This window comes from Heterodontus francisci, chromosome 22 (genome assembly GCF_036365525.1).
Source record: "Heterodontus francisci isolate sHetFra1 chromosome 22, sHetFra1.hap1, whole genome shotgun sequence".
NCBI lineage: Eukaryota > Metazoa > Chordata > Chondrichthyes > Heterodontiformes > Heterodontidae > Heterodontus > Heterodontus francisci.
Window position 1 is genome coordinate 65,313,042 of NC_090392.1, and position 19,947 is coordinate 65,332,988.

The 19,947-nt window shown below is 39.9% G+C and overlaps 1 protein-coding gene across 7 annotated transcripts in view; it reads left to right on the forward strand.

Annotated features, from left to right (window-relative positions):
• Positions 1–19,947, forward strand: part of LOC137381396 (neural cell adhesion molecule 1-like) — a 538,973-nt gene that overhangs the window by 437,593 nt on the left and 81,433 nt on the right. Inside the window, exons 15-16 of one of the 7 annotated variants that reach the window (XM_068053931.1) lie at positions 1,242–1,259; positions 15,640–15,681. The exons of the other annotated variants lie outside the window; for them this stretch is intronic. Of the exons in view, the coding sequence (XP_067910032.1) occupies positions 1,242–1,259; positions 15,640–15,681 (60 nt within the window). The remainder of the gene's footprint in view (positions 1–1,241; positions 1,260–15,639; positions 15,682–19,947) is intronic. 7 annotated transcript variants of the gene reach the window in all.

Sequence of the window (19,947 nt, forward strand, 5' to 3'; positions counted from 1 at the left end):
AGAAGTGCAAGGTGATGCATTCGGGGAGGTCAAGCAAGGCAAAGGAGTACCAGATTAATGGGAAAAACCTGAGGTGTGTAGAGGAAGTGAGGGACGTGAGAGTAAATGTCCACAGATCCCTGAAGGTAGCAGGACAGGTCGATAAGGTGGTTAAGAAGGCATGTGGAATCTTTTCCTTTATTAGCCAAGGTATAGAATATAAGAGCAGGGAGGTTATGCTGGAACTGTATAACTCATTGGTTAGGCCACAACTTGAGTACTGTGTGCAGTTCTGGTCACCTCATTACAGAAAGGATGTAATTGCACTAGAGAGGGTGCAGAGGAGATTTGCAAGGATGTTGCAGCTATGAGGAAATATTTGATAAGCTGGGGTTGTTCTCCTTGGAACAGAGAAGGCTGAGGGGAGATTTGATTGAAATGTACAAAATTTTGAGGGGCCTGAATAGACTGGAGGTGAAGGGTCTATTCACCTTAGCAAAGAGGTAAGTGATGAGGGGGCATAGATTTAAAGTGATTGGTAGAAAAATTAGAGGGGAGATGAGGATAAATTTTTTCACCCAGAGGGTGGTGATGGTCTGGAACTCACTGCCTGAAAGGGTAGTTGAGGCAGAAACCCTCAACTCATTCAAAAGGAGTCTGGATATGCACCTCAAGTGCTGTAATCTGCAGGGCTATGGACCAAATGCTGGAAGGTAGGATTAGAATGGGTGGATTGTTTTTCGGCCGGCACAGACACAATGGGCCCAGTGGCCTCTTCCTGTGCCGTAAACTTTTTATGATTCAATGCTGAAGACACCTGAACCTTTACAAAGTGAAGTAGTTTCCCCAGTCCTTTGTCAATCACAATGAAAGCCATGGAGAAAGTAGCTGGTGGGAAGAGAACATGTGTTATAATTTTAGTTTCCACTGATGCTGCGCAGTGTCATGTACAACTAAGCTGAGTCCTATTTAAACCTCACGTTTTAGCTTTTAAGTACATGACAATGCTTTCCTCTAATTTACTACCATCATTAGTATGTATTCAAAGCAGCAAGTGTCAGTACAGTTGTCCTAGATAACAAACCACAAATCTGTCTGTTGTAATCACTGCTGATCTCGCAATTATTGTGGTAAAATCTGTTTCATTTCTTTAAATCTTCACTCTTTTTTGGTCTCGATCATTTGTACTTCATCCCTCTTCACGCCTTTTCTTTTTCTTTCCATTCCTCTATTCTCATCTGTACCCATTACAATGGAAGCAGTATTCACTGGTGAGCCAAGTAAGTTCATCCCTAAATCCTGTCTCTGTCTCTGTTCATTAAGATTTTACTTGTTAGCCTTATGGTGTTTTTAGGCTATGCCTATACATGTCATGAGACTTAGTGACACAGCAGGTTGGCATGCCGATGTGCTATGTTGTAGAGCAGGTTCACACTTTGCCATTTTTCAGATGGTGAGGTTGCCGTCTTGGTACAACCACACAGCGGCATGTGTGGTTCCCCAGGGGAAGAAAATTAAAAGGACTTGGCACTCTCCAGACTCCTATGTATGTCTTCGCGGCTAGTTACAGAACAGCATGAATTGGTGCCAGGCAGCAGGTCATCTGCCTGCCCTTTTCCCCATGATTGATGTGTGGTTTGGGATAAACAAATAGCCAAAAAATATAAACGAAATCCAACAATGAACCAATCATCAATCATTTGACATTTGATCACTGCAAGTATGCACAGACATAATACTAATTGTCTTGAAAACTGTTTAATTTTACAATTGTAACATTTTTGTTACTATATTTTCTTGTTCTTTATCTTAAGCCTTTGGACCAAGAATTCCTCCTATAATTCTTGTCAAAATCACAAGTAACAATTTTTTTTAAAATTGAGATAAGATGTACCAGATGACAAAACAGCAGAGTGCTCTAGTCAGATGGTAAAAGTGTTATATTTTAACATTTGTAGGTATGGGAGATATCACGCCTGGCAGCATCAACCTTTGTAGAGATCAACTCTAATGCAATATATTGATCCATGTACCAGTGTAGCAGGTTAATCTTAAATTTTCCCCAATAACTTTGTGATCAAAAAGTCACGACTGAAAGTGAATGATATCTCTTGTGTTTTGTTGCAATTTGGGTGTTTTTCTCTTTGTTTTAAACAGTGGTAAACAATTACAAATGATTAGCACTGAAACAATGCAACTTCTCTCCCTGCCTTCCCCCAACCACCCCCCCAACTCATCCACCTTAACTTTGATGTTACAACAGACAAGAGGGAGAACCCCTGTGGAAATTTAGCCCCTATGACATCAGATCTAATTATGGCTACAGATGTCTGATTTCTTGAATCAGTTACATTTTTGGAAAGCAAAGACCTTGGTTCTGCTGAAGTGATGTGCCAGTATCCTAGTTTATACATTTGGTAACTGTTAAACCTTCCCATTTTTAAAAATCAACTCAAGTTGTTAAAATTGATTTTCTGTTAATTGAGTTTGCACCTGTTTAAGGTTTGTATTGACAAATTGTCTATTTGTTCTATCAGTTTTGAATAGTAATGTTTACCATGGAGGGTAGCAGTGAATCTGAGGGGGCAATTAACATCAAACTCTATGGAAAGTAAAACCGGTAGGTTATCTGATGGTTAGTTTCCTGCTGAACAGGTTAGATTAAAAAATGACCCCCACAGTCTTTATAAGGAACTCCTTTTGCTTAAGTACCTAGCCGGACATGAAAATGTAAAGAATTTGAATGTAAGGAAGTGCGTGATAAACTAAGCAATAACTTGGATGCAGCAGCCAAAAGAATATTTTCTTTGTCAAGTAAATGCAACACTCCGGTTTGCCCGTGGGTTAGCATATAAATATATGCATTGATACCAAGTGTAAGTATTGTATGTTAGTTTAATATTTATATGCACTGATTTTGATATATTTGATTTATTTTATGTTCTGAGAGCAGTAGGAGTTACTGTAGTCTAATTGAACATTAAGCAGAAGAAGTATGTGAGTCATCAGTATATCGGAGAATAATTTGGATCTACTTTCATGGAACATGCATGTTTGTAACTAGAGCAGCACAAAAACTGATACTGATAGGGATTCTGAAGGTAGGCACTTAACCTTGCAATGAATTAGCATGACCTTGCCTCAGGGAAATGATGATTGTCTTCATTTAGGGTTTGAACTCATCCCTCATCATGGATGTCTTTTCTGCATTTTTGCAGATGTTAGAAACCCCACAAACACATAAAAAGCATAAATAATGCATCCTCAAAGTAATTAGAGGGAAATGCCTTGTTACCAGTAACCAGTTAATTGATGGTTCTCTATAAAGGAGCAAGCAGTACAACATTCAGACTGGCTAGTCTCATTCTTTTTCATTTAAGATTAGCAATTTACACGATAAAAGGTGGAAAATCACAGGACACCTTATCAAATCTGACTCAGTAACCTCCACTTTATCCCTTCATTTCTTTTATGCCCCAACCTACAACATGTCACACTTATAAGCAGCTCTTTTTTTTCTATCTGATCAGCTATAGAGACACAACATGAGAATAGAACTCTAAGTATAGATTAGCTGATGACCTTTTAGAGCTATAAATGCAGAACATCAATATTTCTTTCTATCTCAGGATATAATGAAGTACTATTGTAAATATTTGACATACCTAGTTGAATTTTTTTCTTGGGGCATAATCATCATTCTACACCCTTGAATGACAATAGGTAATTACCACAGAATGTCTGCAATAACTGCAGACTTCCAGTAGGTGAATCCTTAAGTCGCACCATGAGTTTATAATCTAAAGTGAGATGAATGCATCAGTTTTTGGCAAGACCAACAAGTGTTACTATCGTAGAAACAAAATTAGCCCTCAAGTGCCATGTATCCTGAAGACTTATTTCCTATTGTATGACTGATCAAGGAGAGTAAATAATGGATAAAAGATAATGGGGTAGAATTTCCACTTTGGGCACAATTGCGGGGACGGAAATTGCGCCCATATATTTTAGTTCTTATCGCTGAACACATAATCTGCCATGAACGAGCACAATCTGGCAGCATTTTAAAACATTTTTTTAATTTGGCTTTAAAAAAAAAATTCCTAGATGTATATGAGTGGTAACATTAGTCCAGTTTGATTAATAAAGCTGGGTTTATCACAGAAGTAAGCATTTTTAATCAGTGTCAACCACCAACTCTGAGTAACCCAATTTTAAATTACTGAAAATCACTTTCTTTTTAAAAAAAAAATACAGAACGACTTGCTAGTTATATTGGGATACACTAGTCTGTCTCCTCAAAAATTGCATTCAAAAGTCTTTAAAACATTCTGTTAGTGTCCTTGCCCAAAACAACCATCATAATTTTAAGAACCTCGTCAAAGGCCCATAATAGAGCACAATTAGTGGAAACACCCAGGGTTGAATTTCACGGCACCCCAGCAGGTCGAATGGTGGTGTGGGAGCAGCGTAAAATTGAGCGGGAGGCTCCGGGAGGCCTACCCGCCCCACTCCCGCCTCTGCTCAACTTTACAGTGGTCGGGGGGGCGGGGGATAACCGCCTGTGGCCAATCAAGGCCCTTAAGTGGCCATATAAGGGCCCTCTCCCGCCTCCATGGGTATTTTACCCGCGACAAGTGGGCATGCTGAGGGCGTGAAAGGCCGCCCAGTGATAGCTGCCAGCCTTTCCGCGCCCCGGGGTGGGGGCCACGTCAGTCAGGCACAGGGTGCCCGATTGAGGATCACTCCCAACCCAGCCCCAGGACCCAAGACGCCCCCACCTCCCCACAAATGACCACTCCGGCATCACTAGGAAAGGACCAACCTCCCTGGTGAAGCATGCCCAACTTACCTTCACTCATGGCTCCATCTGGTCAGCTGGGCTGCAGTCCCAGCAGTGGCCACTGCTCCAGGTGGCACTGCTGGGACTAAGAGCTGCCAGCCCGCTGATTGACCGGCAGCTCAGTGAGGCGGGTCTTCCTCCCTCAAGCGGGTGGAAATCCTGCCTCGGGACAATTAAAGCCCGGCGACCCATAAAATGCGGGACGGATCCCCGGGCTAGGCGGAAGCGGGTTCGCCACCGACTTTTACGTCAGTGGCAATTTCCTGTCCGCCTAAGGTAAAATGCAACCCCCAATGGTGATTCATTCATTCTGGGGATGTGTCCAGTTTTGTGGATGGCTATTCGAATGATTCTTTTTAAGCCAGCACAAAAGATTGTGGAAACTGAATTTGCGCTGAATGTAATTTGTACTTAAAATTCCGAGATCTTTTCTGCTGCTTACACCAATTTCAGGCAGATTGTGGTGAAAATAGCAAATCCTAGTCAAAACTCGACCCCTAGTAGATATAACTTGCTATAAAAAGAAAGGATGAAATGTTTAATGGAGATATATGGGCCGGAATATTGCGCTAGCCAGACGGGAGCTGTCCACCGACAGGAAAGTCAGTGGCAGTCCTGCCTCCGCCAGGTCTGGGGATTCAGTCTGGCTTCTACTGTCCCTAGACCCTTAATTGGTCTTAGGCAGGACTTCCACCTCATTGAGGCAGGAAGTTCCGCCTAATGGAGCTGCCGGCCAATCAGCGAGCCAGCAGATCTTAGTCCCAGCAGCGCCACTGGGAGCAGTGGCCACTGCTGGGACTGGAACCCAGCTTTGTTATCAAGATGACTGAGGGGACGGAGAAGAGCTAAGTTTTTGGGTCCTCGCTGGGGGTGGTCGGTTGGGCCCTGGCAAGGTAAGGGTGGTCAGTTGGGGGGATGGGGGGGGGTACATGTTGGGCGTTAGGGCTGGTTGGGGCAATGGGGGCAGCCCTCCGGGTGCCCCCACCCCCACCCCACAGCCAGGCCGGCAGAAGGCCACCTACTTTTTACAGGCGGCTTTTCCCGGGCCTGGACTGCCCACCTGCCAACAGTAAAATCACCGTGGCAGCGGGTGGAGGCCGTTAACTGGCCACTTAAGTACCTTGATTGGCCCGGGGCTGGCAGGCTATTTCCCATGTAAAATGGCAGCAGCGGCGGGAGTGGATCGGGAAGGGCCCCCGAGCCTCCCACCCCACTTTACGCACCCCCGCCACGAGCCCACTCTTTCAAGGGGGTGTAAAATTCCGGCCATGGTCTGAGGTAGAATTTAGACCTACCCGTGAACAAAGCTCAAAGCCTTTTGCTTTGACTTTCATTGTGGTGAGTAGAATAGGCTGACTGCTGTTGGTAAACCATTAAGCTAACTACTGCAGGTACAGGAGGGAAAATTTATTCATTTTATACAGACTTACAATGATTCCCTGGGGGCAAGCTGAGCTGTGAGCTGCTACCTGCATAGCTTGCGCAGCGTTCTTCGTTGACATCAGTGAAGAGCACCATGCAGGTAGCGGGCTGCGCAGTGCTGCTGGAAGCTAAGTAAATGAATTTCTCCCCCACGATATGTTATAATGCTGAAGGAAAAACCCATATTATAGATATTTTAACCGCTTGCTGATGGTTTTCACTAATTTCTACCACCATAGCAAAGATAAAGAGGGAGATTTGTCTGACTCCGGCATGAATTGTGAGCTGTATGTACATAAAAATAAAAATCTTCTTTGCTACTTGCAAACTCCTGGTGGTGGTCTTCTGCCCACAAAAACTATATGGTGACCAGTAAATTCCAAAACTGGGCAATTAGCACGGAGGTCATGCACAAATCCAGGTCTGGTTTTTATTTTCTGAAGGCCCCACTTTTGTGTCAGATGAATCCACTATAAAACAGCAATTTGTTAATGATTTTGTATTTATAGAATCATGGTTGAAAGCTGGAATGCACTGTTCAAGTCCTAAATATTTTGGTGCAGTTTCAAACTGCAGAATAATGCATTAAAATATGTATTTGAAATAACTAGAAACCGCATCAATTCATATGTCCTGCCAGTGTCAGTATAGTTAAATGCTATTATTGGCACTAATGTCCATTTATCTGTCAGTGTAAATGAGTTATGTTTCCAAGATAGACATGTTGCAAATATTTCTTAGCTTCTATTGAAGTGTAATTTACTATCTCATTACATTATAAACATCTTAGACAACAGAGACTGTGATTTATGTTTGGTAAGAGTTATGTGGTGTCTGGTTCATTTCATTTTCAATCACCATCCTTATTTACATTGGTAAACACCAGGATGGTAATTAAATACATCATTTTCAGCAGTTTGTAGTGTGTCTGCTGATGATGGTGGGGAGGAAACCTTAGCTGAAAATTAGTACAAGATGTGTTTTGGTTCAGTAGGTTTCATAAGCTGCATGTCCAGTGATAGAAGTTACATTCTTTTTAATTGGAATGCTGATCATTGTCCTATTAAGTTTAATTTGCCCCTCGTCACCACAAAATGCCTGTCAACCTTTGAATAATAGCAATAAGCCAAGAAAGAAATGGAAACAATTAAAGGCTTTAATTGAACATTTTCTTCCATTTGGTCTGCAGTATATTTGAATAAAATGCAGAGTAGAATGCCGTTTGAGCCATCATGCGCAAAAGCATCAGCGAAGTTCGGACAGTACATAAATGTACAGAGGGAAAACTGAATCAGTGGAGTTGGTTACCAGCAATTCTATTGTTGGAACTGTACTGTGAATATAGCCATGTTTGCTGGCTGATTTTGCATTGTTCTCTGGTTCGGGGGTCTGCAGAATGATGATATTTAGTTGCTAACTTGGGCTTTGCTTTTGTAGTTACTGTGTAGGAACTCCCTGTGAGAAAGTAAAAAGATTGCTAAATCCTACAGCTACTAATTATTGATGTTGAAAGCTCCTCTAGATTAGCAGCTGCTTGTCTCCTTTCAAGTTTATCTCAAGGTCAGAATAAAACAGCAAACTGTTTTTGCTCTGTGCCTTTTTTGAAAAATGTTCAGTTATGATTTGGTACTTTAGATAAAATGTGGGAACTGAATCCTGATGGAAGCTCTCTAAATTTTGTATAAATCAATTGAACTTCCTTGTCACTCGGAGATCAGGATCAAATACAGGATGATCAAGCAGGATTAGAGGGCCGGGGAAAAGCAGTGATTGAAAAGGCAATTGAGAGGGGTGGGGAGGGGGATGGTGGGTAGGGCCAGACGGGAGGAGTAGGTGAAGGAGAGGAAGGATAGGGTGAACAAATTGGAGAAGGAGGCTAGGAAACTCTCCATCTACCAAGCCCAGAATTTCATCTCAGCAGGGGAACAGGTCCTTACTTTGTTTCAGACTCATATTTCTTTACAGGAAGGGGAAGAAGGGGATATGGTGAATTGTTTTATAGTTTTACCCTCTCAGTAGGATTGGGGAGGCATGCCCAGGTGGTGATGGGATCTTCAATGTGGCAAGGCCAAATTTAATTCTCAGATTCATATCTGCATTAAAATAGCAGACAGAAAATATTATATGCACGTTTAAATCATTTCTCCATTAAATCACAGTCATTTCTAGACTATTATGTTGTATGCGAGAGTGTGGCATTTTTCAAGCCACTGCATGTTAGCATAATTCAATTAACTGCTGGAGGAGTAGAATTTGGTTGACTGGTTCTTAGGAACCATTTGACAGATCAGTTTAATCATGATGACTTCTCTGTCGGCCATAACTGCCCCGAACCCTCCCCATAGTTATATCCAGTAATGCACAGCAGATCATGCATTAACTAATATGAGTATTTTTTCCTGATGTGATAATCAGAGTACGTTAAAGTCGAAGTAAAAACCATTTCCATTTTTCACAAATTTTCAGATCACCTACTAAATGTACCAACTTTATATACATCTTGCAAGACACTTTGTGGGTAATTTGTTTTTTAATGCTTGCATTTGCGGCATGCCACAGTAGCTTGATCAGTAGAAGTTGTGCAGTCTGATCTATCTGTTAATTAGTTGCTAATGTATTTATTCTAGAAACCAGCTTTCAGTAAATGCTGCTCTAATGACTGCATAATTCAAAGTAGCAGTGGTAACCTCAATGAGTGATTAAGTCTCAAGGGAGTAAAACAGAGAACCTGTTTTTTGTACCCCTGCTGTGATGTTATTGATAGAGGGAAATTAAATTGATAACAGTGTAGAGGCTGTTCAACAGATAGCAAAATAATAGATCTGATGGATACAACTATATTCAGATACTGGGAATAGGGACAAATGTCACTGTCAAGCATTGCATACGCTGCCTGATTTCCCATTGGTGCTGGAATATGAATGGGCTTTGTTCCCAAGGCATTTTCTACCCTCTACCATGAAAGGCTGAAAAACTGTAAACAATCCAGAATAGCTGCGAAAGCTCTGCAGATCGTTTTTGAAACAGCTTTGTAACCTGTATGAAGAGAGCAGTGGCCATGTTATTTTGCTGCCTCTACTTCAGCAACCATAAAGGTGGGGCTAAAGTGTGGTGAGTCGAAGAGACTTAGCAGTTGGCAGGAAAAAAGACAGAAGCGCAAGGGGAGAGCCAGCTGTGGAACAGCCCCGACAAACAAATTTTTCTGCAGCACCTGTGGAAGAGCCTGTCACTCTAGAATTGGCCTTTATAGCCACTCCAGGCACTGCTCCACACACCACTGACCACCTCCAGGCGCTTACCCATTGTCTCTCGAGATAAGCAGGCCAAAGAAAGACTTCAGATAGCTGCATTTTTAACCTTCAGTGTCTGGAGACCAGCATCTCAAGCAGATGCCACAGAATTTTGGGTAACATCACATTTATAGTGGACACCTGCTGCCAGTTTCAGAAGATAAATAAGGAGCAAATATGTTTTATAAATGCTTTGTATGCTAAGCAATGCTATTGAAACCAGTTTGAAAGGAGAAGGTTCAATATTGGATATAACCAACTGTGAAGAATTTCTAGGTAGCAACAAAAGCTGTTAAAAAATACGTATAGCAATGGATAGAACAAATAGGTGAGCTGCAAACTGGCATATGATAAAATCTCCACAACTGTTCCTCTGTTAGTTGTAACATTGAAACCCACCATTTAAATTGCACAACCTTGTAACTCAGTCCTAGGGAGCTATTTCTTATTTACATAAGTATGAATTGTACAATTGCAGTCATTTATCAATAGTCTATTGTCTGGATATCAATGCATGAAATAAAAAAAAATAGTTATGTTAGTACCAATCAAATGCCCTCATCCTAGGTTTTGAGCTGAAGTTCTCCAGTAACAGCAGAATACATCAATTCACTTGCAACTGTTAGCTTTTGAAAAGCAGATGGAATCATGCAGCAGATGTCTGCTGTTATTTTGTTTAATTGCTTCTGCTTCATATAATGTCATATTTTAATGACACTCTTAATTTCTTCTCCATGTAATACCTCTTCCACTTACGATCGTGTGGTTGAATAATGGATTCTCATTTTCGAGGGCTGTTCTTGATGTTTGCTGTGTCAGTAAAGACAGGAATTAATTGCGATAAAGAAACTTTGGTTAAAAGAAACATGGTTAATTTTATAAATACTTGGCACTAATGGGGAAAGCTGTATTGGAATTGTTGTCTGCTGCTATTTGAAGTATCTTGCCAGCAAGAGGGCTAGGACTCATTAACATGCCACCAGTGTGCTGCTGGTGTCGCAATGCAGCACACTGGTACTGGGAGGAGGGGAATCAGCCATGCAGGGCTGGCCGGCAGGTTGAGGTTGCGGTGGAGAGGTAACCTGAGGGTAGGGTGGGGTGGGGGACGCATGGGGAGGGGGCCTTGATTGGGCCAAGTTTTTTGGGAGAACTTGGAAAGCATTCCTGCTCATCCCGGGCACACGATGTAAAAAAAAATTGAAAGCTTCCTGGACTGTCTTTTGAGTAGTCTCCAGCAGTCCCCAAAGGGCAACTGGTTAGACTCGCTCAATGTCTAGAGTGAATAGGCTGAGCAAGCATTGCACACGTTCCACCCAGTTGTACCTAAAAATTGTAATCATGATTCTACAACTGCTGTACAATTTCAATTTGTTGAAATTGAACATTAAAGCAACCCACTGCCTCTTTCAGTTGCTGCCTCTAGTTTCTCGGGTAAGAAAATTACCTCTCCCTTATATCTTAAGACAGTTTAAGACATAAATGTTTGTCACACATAACAAAGTATATAATAGCCTTAGAAGTTTTGCGAAGTAGTTCTTAAAAATGTGCCATACAGTTTTGTTGATTGTAGCATTTGAAAAGACTTTCGACCAACTACTGAGCAGAATTATTCACCAGACACCAATACTTCCCTGTTAACTGAAGCCCTTATTGAATGCAACGGCTTATTTCTTCGGCGAAGTTGTTTACATGAATGAAAGAGACCAGTATTCCCTTGTGTGTTTTTGTGATACCTGTGACAGAGTGCAAGACCCTGAGCCTACACACGAAAGCTAGAAGAAAAGCTAACAAAGAGTAGGTCTTACTGAAGACTGAAAAAGCACAAAGTATGGAACAGGAAAATGCATTTAGCTCCTCAAACGACATTCCAACACATCGGATACAGTTTACATTCAATATCGGGCGATATAATAGGTATTGATTCTACTGACCATAAAAACTGTACCAGGGCATCTATTGATGTAATTTACGTCCTATCAGTTTAAGGTCACAAAGAATATCTAACAACTGAAGGGAGAAAAAGTTGTTTCCACTGCAAATACCTATATTGCCTCAGATCTAATATACTCTGATGTCTGAATTGTTGTTGCGATGTCTTTGAATAAGCATAATCAAGATCCATAATCATAAGCTTGATGGATTTACAACTATATTTTCTGTCTGCAAATGGATTGTTAAATTTGTTTTGGAGAGAGGAAGATTGAGTTCTATAGTGAGAAGGCAGGTAGTTGGGTTTATCTATTGAACAGGGCAGTGGACTCAAATGGCATTTTGTTACCAAAAATCCATGTATTGTGCTCATGTCCTCTTGTAATAATAAAAAAACAAATTATATTCCATTTAAAGTTAAAGAATCCTTTTGCTAAATTGTCACTGTATGCCAATGGAAGCTTAATAGGTTATTTTTTCAAAAATTGGGCTAGGCTTTATTTTTAAGGTGAACCCTGACATCAATCTGAAGCGAGCGCAGACCTCATTTCAATATTGGGTACGATTCGGAAGAAAGTTGGTTGTCCAGGCTTTTTCACTCCAGCCAGTCCTCCCTTTACCCTGGGATTGGCCTTGAGTCCCAAGGAAATCTGGGACCATTATATCAATAGGGATGTCACAGTAAAATTTACTGATGGGATAATTGGTTCTATAAGAATTTACAATGCATCAATTATTCAGGGAAATCTATTTACTGGAACTTCATCCAGATTATAAAGAAATTAACACGATAAATTAGTTATCTAGATTTTCTTTTTTGACCAGCATTGTTATCAGAGTTATTCTAGTTTGCAATTATGTTGTGTTTTCTTTTTTTTATTTGTTCTTGGAACATGGGTGACTCTACCAAAGTTGCATTTACTGTCCATCCATTTTTTTTTTTTTACTATGCATGGGATAGGTGAGGCAATGGTGAGCTGCCTAGTCTATTTCAGAGGGCAGTTAAAAGTCAACCATATTACTCTGGGTCTGGAGTCATATATAGGTCAGACCAGGTAAGATGGCAGATTTCCTTCCTTCAAGGACATTGCAAATCAGATTTTTTTTTACAACAATCTGGTAATTTCATAGTCACCATTACTATACTCGCTTTTAATTCCAGATTTTATTTAATTTAAGGCAGTGTTTGCTGACAACATAACCACTAGGTGACGCAGTACTGGCACATGCGCAAATGCAACCTCATCGACGGAGATGTCACTGTTTGTGACGTCTCAGGTAGCTGCGAGTAATAAAAATGACACTGCTCAATTTGACACATAATAACTAATTGAGCCCAAAACCCCTCACCCCTTAATGACCGTGATTGCCACATTCAGTTTCCTGCTCCTTCCTGCGATCGCCGCTTCTCTTCCCCGCTCCCTCCCTTGCCCGCCTTCTCGCCATTTCATCCTGCCGTTCTCTTCCCCATCTCACCGCCCGGAAAAGCGATGGGGCGGGGGGAGGGGGCAGTAGGCTGCTAGCACCAAGGGGGAGGGGGGAGGCAGCAAGAAAGAATGGCGGGAGGGAGCAGGGAAGAGAAGCAACAATTGAAGGAGGGAGCAGGAAAGAGAAGCGGCGATTGAGGTACCAATTGTGGGAGAGAGCAGGGAGCTGTTAGCAGGAATGGTGATCACAGCCATTGAGAAGTGAAGCAACACTCGGGCGTCATTGCGTTGACACCTGCATGTGCAGACACATACTGGCAATCTGGCAAATATACAGACGCACTGATGACGTCTACAGTCACTGTGCTGTCAGGAGACACTCTGTTAATTTAAATTCCTTAGTTGCTGTGGTGGGATTTGAACTCATGTTCCTAGGATATTAGTCCAGGCCTCCAATTATTAGTCTATTTACATAACCATTATGCTACCATACTTGTATGCCCTGTGAAGGTTCTGATGAGCTACATAGGATGGCATTGAAGTCACCTGTTGGCTAAACTAGGTGGGGTTGGTAGGTCCCAGTCTCTGCAGGACGTTGGTGAACCATTTGGATTTTTATGATAATCAGCCAACTTTCGTGGTTATTCTTTCTGGTACTAGTCCACATATTGACTTAGATTGAGGTTTGAACTCACTGACACTAAATTGCCAGTCTGTTAGAATAATCATCATACAATTCTAGTTGATTTTAATATGTTATAATATTGTGACATCCCTAGAAAACAGCATTACCAGATTGAAACTTGTACTATTGCTTCCAGTAGGCTAGCTACCTACCTGTTCAAGTTCCTGTACCCTATCTTCTCCACTATACCACAGGGATAATTTTATGAGTCTGTACTGCCAGTGGGGAGCCTTAATCTCCAACAGCACAAATAGGGAAATTGAGCACATAATACCCACAATTCACTAATTGGAAATGGTTGGAAAATCATGAGTGAGGGGTGGCAAAATCTCCAACTGTTGCAAATGGTTGGCATGGCCTTTTTGAACTACCCCTGTAGCTACTGAATTGTTGACATTGTTGACAGCTTGAGTTCAAGACCTATTGATGCTGGTATTTTCCATTGTTCCCCAAGTTTGGTTAAATTCCATTATCGTAGCTATTTCATACTTTGTTTAATCCCTCATTTTAAGTTCATTTTTTTGTTTGTTGTAAATCATTATAGAAATGTTATTACAAGCCTAGCTAAGTTTGGGAAATGTATCCTGTAATTTTCCTGTGTAGAAGACAGTGAGTGGAATATTATTATTGTGGCCTAATCAAAATGTGAATGTAAATTGAGTCTATCTGGTATTTTAATTGAATGGGATATTGCAGTTACAACAAATTAAATTTGAAGCAAATAAACAGATTTTTCATCTTTGCTGCAGGGTTTTGTCAGGAAAACAAAAGCAAAATTAATATCACTGGTAATTTGCATGCTCCACAAATATATGAGCTGGGCTTCAGGCAATAAGATTTAGATGTGTTTATATATCGGTGCATCATATCTCATTGTAAAAATGCTTAATTTGAATTATTTGAAATAGAGCAGAAAATCTGTTCAAGTACAGAACCTACGGGTAAATTACAATGTGCTGATTGCAATTGAAGATAAAATATTTAATCATTGTGGATACTGTGCAAGCTCAGAGTTGAGCAGGGCACCTGAATAAAGTAGTTCTAGACAAGGGAGCTTGTTGTTGATTCTAAGATTTTATAAACGGTGAATATAACACTGTAGTGAATTTAGAGTTTGTTGGTTGATCTTAATCTAGCTTATATAAAAATGATATTTTTGTAATTTTCCCTATCAGGAGGTTTCCCTGGTTGCTGTTTCCAGCAAAATCATTATTTTGCTATGCTTTTACATTGTCATAATAAAAATATTCACCCACTGGTGAATTATCATAATTGTATGAATGACATAGAAATTACAACAAAAAACATTCATTTAAAAAAAATTAGGATAGCAGCTAGTACAGGGAATCTCTTAGATTTAAAAAAAAAGGCTGAAGATTCATCTCAAAGATAAATTCAAAATATGTTTAATCTAGAGAACTAAGTGAAAGAAAGAACTTAGCATTTTCTGGCACTAACATTACTCTCCTGGCAGAGGGTTCACAGTCGGTAAGAGTTTGTGGAAAAAATCCCTTGCGAGAGTAGTAGTTTTGGTTTTGATTTTTCTGACAGAGACCCGGTGTCCAGTAGTTGTGGATTTCTCTGCAAGCATTTTCATGAGCAAGTATGCATTTTTGACATTTGCCAACTTGAAACAAATGCATCTATGAGAAAAGAGCTTATTGAGCTGAAAAGTTGTTGATCTGTGCATAATATCAGATATAAATATACATTTTTGTAACTAGGTTATCTTAATTCTGCCATAATAGCTTGACAGGAAACTGGATACAACTCATCACATGGTTCATGTAGGCCTTGTGTGTAGCTGACTTTTGACCTAGATTTTCTGCTCATGTCAACACATCAATATCTTTTTATATCACACTATATATGCTTATTAATTTGCCAGTTGCTTTAGAAATCTGCTGATTATCTGCATTTTATTGAAGTGCATGCTTTAAATTAAAGTTGATGCTGCTCATTGATGCCTATCATGTACATCACTGCCCTCTTAGGGTTTCGTGAGTCATTTGAGATTTCAAATCATATCATTAATGAATTTCTCATTGCCTTTTCTTTCTTTAGCTACTTTGTCTCCATCTTCTTTTCCATCACTTCATTCAGCTAGTGAGTATTCTTGCATGCAGCTTTTTGTTTTACCAAGCCATGGTTTTTGCCCCTCAGTAGCTGCTAGCAACTGTGCATTCAACGGCAGATTTGTCCCAAGTACTGTTAAAGATTAGGCTGTAAATCTTGCAAATCAGTCACTGCAATATTAATTTGACAGCTAAGAAAATGATTTTATTTTTTACATAGTAGGAAGTAAAAGGTTTGAAATTTGATAACATGAATTTATGCATAGACTGTTAAATTTTGTCCCTTTTTAAATGTATAATTTTGATCTTGAAGGTTAATCCTGAAAACTCCCCAATGGCATGATTTTAGTTTCAGCTGACTGCTGTGTTAGCGAAGATGTTTAATCTGCACACGGTGTTTTACTTTATAATCAGCTATACACATGCCATTTCTAGTTTAGGTATTTATAGTCTATTAACCAACATATCTCAATTGAATTACAAATAATACTGAACATTGCTTCATTTGAGAATAGTTTAATACCTTGTAGGACTTCTCATTTTGGACTGTTCTGTTCACCTTGATTTGTAACCCATTCTTTATTATTCCTTCCAGAAGAAATGACAAGTCAATAATCAGCATTCACATACTTGCTGCTGTAGGGTAGCTGCCCAATTTTATTGTAGTCTTGGTTTAGTGCATGTCAACTTCGATTGAACATGAATGTGTAGATGCAGCAGGTAAAATCTCTGAATTTTGTGCAAATTTAGAATAATTTATTTCAAGCAAATTAATTACATCATGTATATCACTCAGCTCTGCAATAGTACTATTTTGAGCAGTAATTATACTGACATAAATGCATTTTTTAAATTAAAAAGGTTGATTTCATCTATCTTGGAGCTGAAAATTTACAGGCAGCTGCCAGTCTATAACCCCTTCGTTTAAAAGTTCCAAATTACCTCCAGCTTCTGTTTAGGAAAAAAGGTGTAGTTTTTGAAAGTTCCCAAGGAATATAATGGTCCATTCTGTTAATGCTTTCTTGTTAGTTTAGATTTCATTATCAGAATTATAAATTTCATAAGCAGCGAGGGATGTTAACAGATAAAGTAATTACTTCCTTGGTTTGCAAGCCCTTCATTTTAAAATTACTACCTTTAAGAAAATAATAGCCTTTCATCACTTAATTTGTGGAGCAAAATTTGTGTTTTCAGAAATAGAGGTTTATGTTTGCTGACATCAGCATTAACTAATCTTTGCCATACTAGTTTCAAATGTGTCATTAACTAATATGTACTACATATTTTCAGATAGTATAATTTGAACATAAATAATTTCAAATCCGCCTCCTAGAACTGAACACAATTCATAATCAAAGTGATGGAAGAAATTCTTCCCTTTAATAAGGAGGTGATAGACTAGGCATGTGATTAGCAGGTTTCCAATGCAGTGTTTCCAGAGCAAATAAAAGCATGCATGACCAATGTTTTGCAGATCTGCAATGACTAGAGACAGAAATGCAGTGATACAATCTTTGTCCCACTAATATCTGTGTCTCTGTATAATGTTGATGTCTTTTGGTGTCTTGATCCATGTGTGGGGAAATCTGGTATATAAGTCACACGTTCATGCTCATTATTATGTCTTGTATAGATAGGATTAACTTTCATATATTTGTAAATATGCAAGCAATATATATGCTAGTTCAATTTATGACACATTGTATGCATATACTTCTTATGGAGAAGTCAAAAATAATTCTGTTGGAGTGAAATATAGCACTAGATTTCTAGCATGGTGCAGCTCTGCTACATGCCCTGTGGTGACCTGATATTTTGTATTTGTTTGTAATTCATGGCTAGCGATAAATACTCGAGTGTCTGCTTCTAGTGACTGATATTGGAATAATTGTATTGATTTCTGACTGAATTTTATCAAACATGTTGACCACATCAGCATCAGTTTAATAGGAAACAGTTCTGTTTTTCATTTGGCGTGTTGTTTGTGGAATATCATTGAAATTAAGCAAGTGAAAAAAAAAGTGAGATTATTGATACAAAGCTAAACTAAATCTCTTACTCGGAGAATTTGTGAATCTTGTCCAGTGTATTTGATACTGCAAGGAAAAGTTATTTTTGTTCCCATAACATTAGACACAAAATTAGACATGTCATACAAATATTGGTCATGTTATCAAAAAAATGTTATTAACAGAAAGTAGAAGGCTATTGTTAAAGGCAGTTGAATGGTCTGATGAAACTGTGTGTGGTTTAAAATGTTTTTGTCCCCCATACATAATATCCAAAATATATAAATTTTGGCTTGCAATTGAGAAATTAGATGAACAATCTAACTATCTTAATTTGTGTTAGCATCTTTGTAGAAGGGGCTTCAGGCCTCAAGTGCATTCTCTGAATATCTAGTGTCTTCAGTTCAATTTTCACTGGAATGAAAATATCAATAGAAGGGTGGCACAGTGGCGCAGTGGTTAGCACCGCAGCCTCACAGCTCCAGGGACTCTGGTTCAATTCTGGATACCGCCTGTGCGGAGTTTGCAAGTTCTCCCTGTCACCACGTGGGTTTTCCCCGGGTGCTCCAGTTTCCTCCCACCGCCAAAGACTTGCAGGTGATGGGTAAATTGGCCATTGTAAATTGCCCCTAGTGTAGGTAGGGAATATGGGATTACTGTAGGGTTAGTATAAATGGGTGGTTCTTGGTCAGCACAGACTCGGTGGGCTGAAGGGCCTGTTTCAGTGCTGTATCTCTTTTTAAAAAACTTTAAATTGTCTGCAGTAATCATGTGAAATTTTCCTGTATGCTGCTCAAATCTGTGAATGCTAATATTGCTTCAGTTATATTGATAGTGTCTCTGAATCCATTGCTCACTTTTGTTCTTTTAAATACCATAAATAAGTTGGTAGATAGTTACAGTCTACTCGTGATAATTGGGTTATTTCTTGAGCTATAAATTTCAATTATCAAATAATTTGAATTAAGTAAGATAACTATAGCAGCAAATTGGGAATTTAGTGCTCAAGATATGCAGTTACTGTGTCTGATATTGGATTGAACAATTCTGAATTGGGAACGGTAGACTCCATTTTACAAAATTAGAAATTATCAATCAGGGCTCAACTGTAATTATTTTTTGATAGTGACTTAACACAATAGCAACATGTATTTATATAGCATCTTTAAAGTAATAAAACGTCCCAAGGCACTTCAGAGGCGCCATAAAACAAAATATGACACTGAGCCGTATGAGGAGAAATTGGGACAGATAAGTAGTAGGTTTTAAGGAGTGTATTAATGGAGGAAAGTGAGGTAGAAGCTGAGAGGATTGGGGAAGGATCTCCAGAGACATGAGGCCTAAGCAATTGAAGGCACAGCCACCAATGGAAGGGTGATTTAAACCAGGGATGCTCAAATGGCCGGAATTAGGGTGCAGACATCTCGGAAGGTTGTAGGGTGGGAAGAAGTTGCAGCAATGGGGAAGGGTGAGGCCATGGAGTTATTTGAAAACAAGGATGATGATTTCAAAATCAATGCATTGCTTAACCGGGAGTCAGAGTAGGTCAGCGAGCATAGGAGTGACGGGTGAACGGAACGTGGTGTGAATTAGGACACAAACAGCAGAGTTTTGAATGACTTCAAGTTTAAGGAGGATATTATGTGAGGCTGACCAGAAGTGCATTAGAATAATCAGGTCTCGCAGGAATAAAGGCATGGATGAGGGTTTCAGCAGAAGAAGGGCTGAGACAGGGGCGAAGTCAGGTGATGTGTGGAACTGGAAATAGGCTGTCTTTGTGAAGGTGTGGATTTGTGGTTGAAAACTCATTTCAGTCAAATATGACACCAAGGCTGTGAACAGTCTGGTTCAGCCTCATAGTTGTCAGGGAGAGGGATGGAACCGGTGGCAAGGGAGCGGAGTTTGTAGCAAAAACCAAAGACATTGGTTTCAGTCTTCCCAATATTTAATTGGAGGAAAATTCTGCTCCCAGTACTGGATGTCGGACAAGCAATCTGACAATTTAGAATGGAGGAGTCAAGGGATGTGGTGGAGAGGTAAAGGTGGGTGTCATCAGCGTACGGTGGAAACCGATATGTTTCCTGATGATGTCGCAAGTGGCAGCATGTAGATAAGAAATAGCAGGGACCAAGGAGGACACTGGAGGTAACTGCAAGATGGAAGGAGAAGCCATTGATGGTGATTCTCTGACTATGATTAGATAGATAAAAATGGAACCAGTCAAACTCAGTTCCACCCAACTGGACGACAGTGGAGAGGTGTTGGAGGAGAATGATGCGATCAACTGT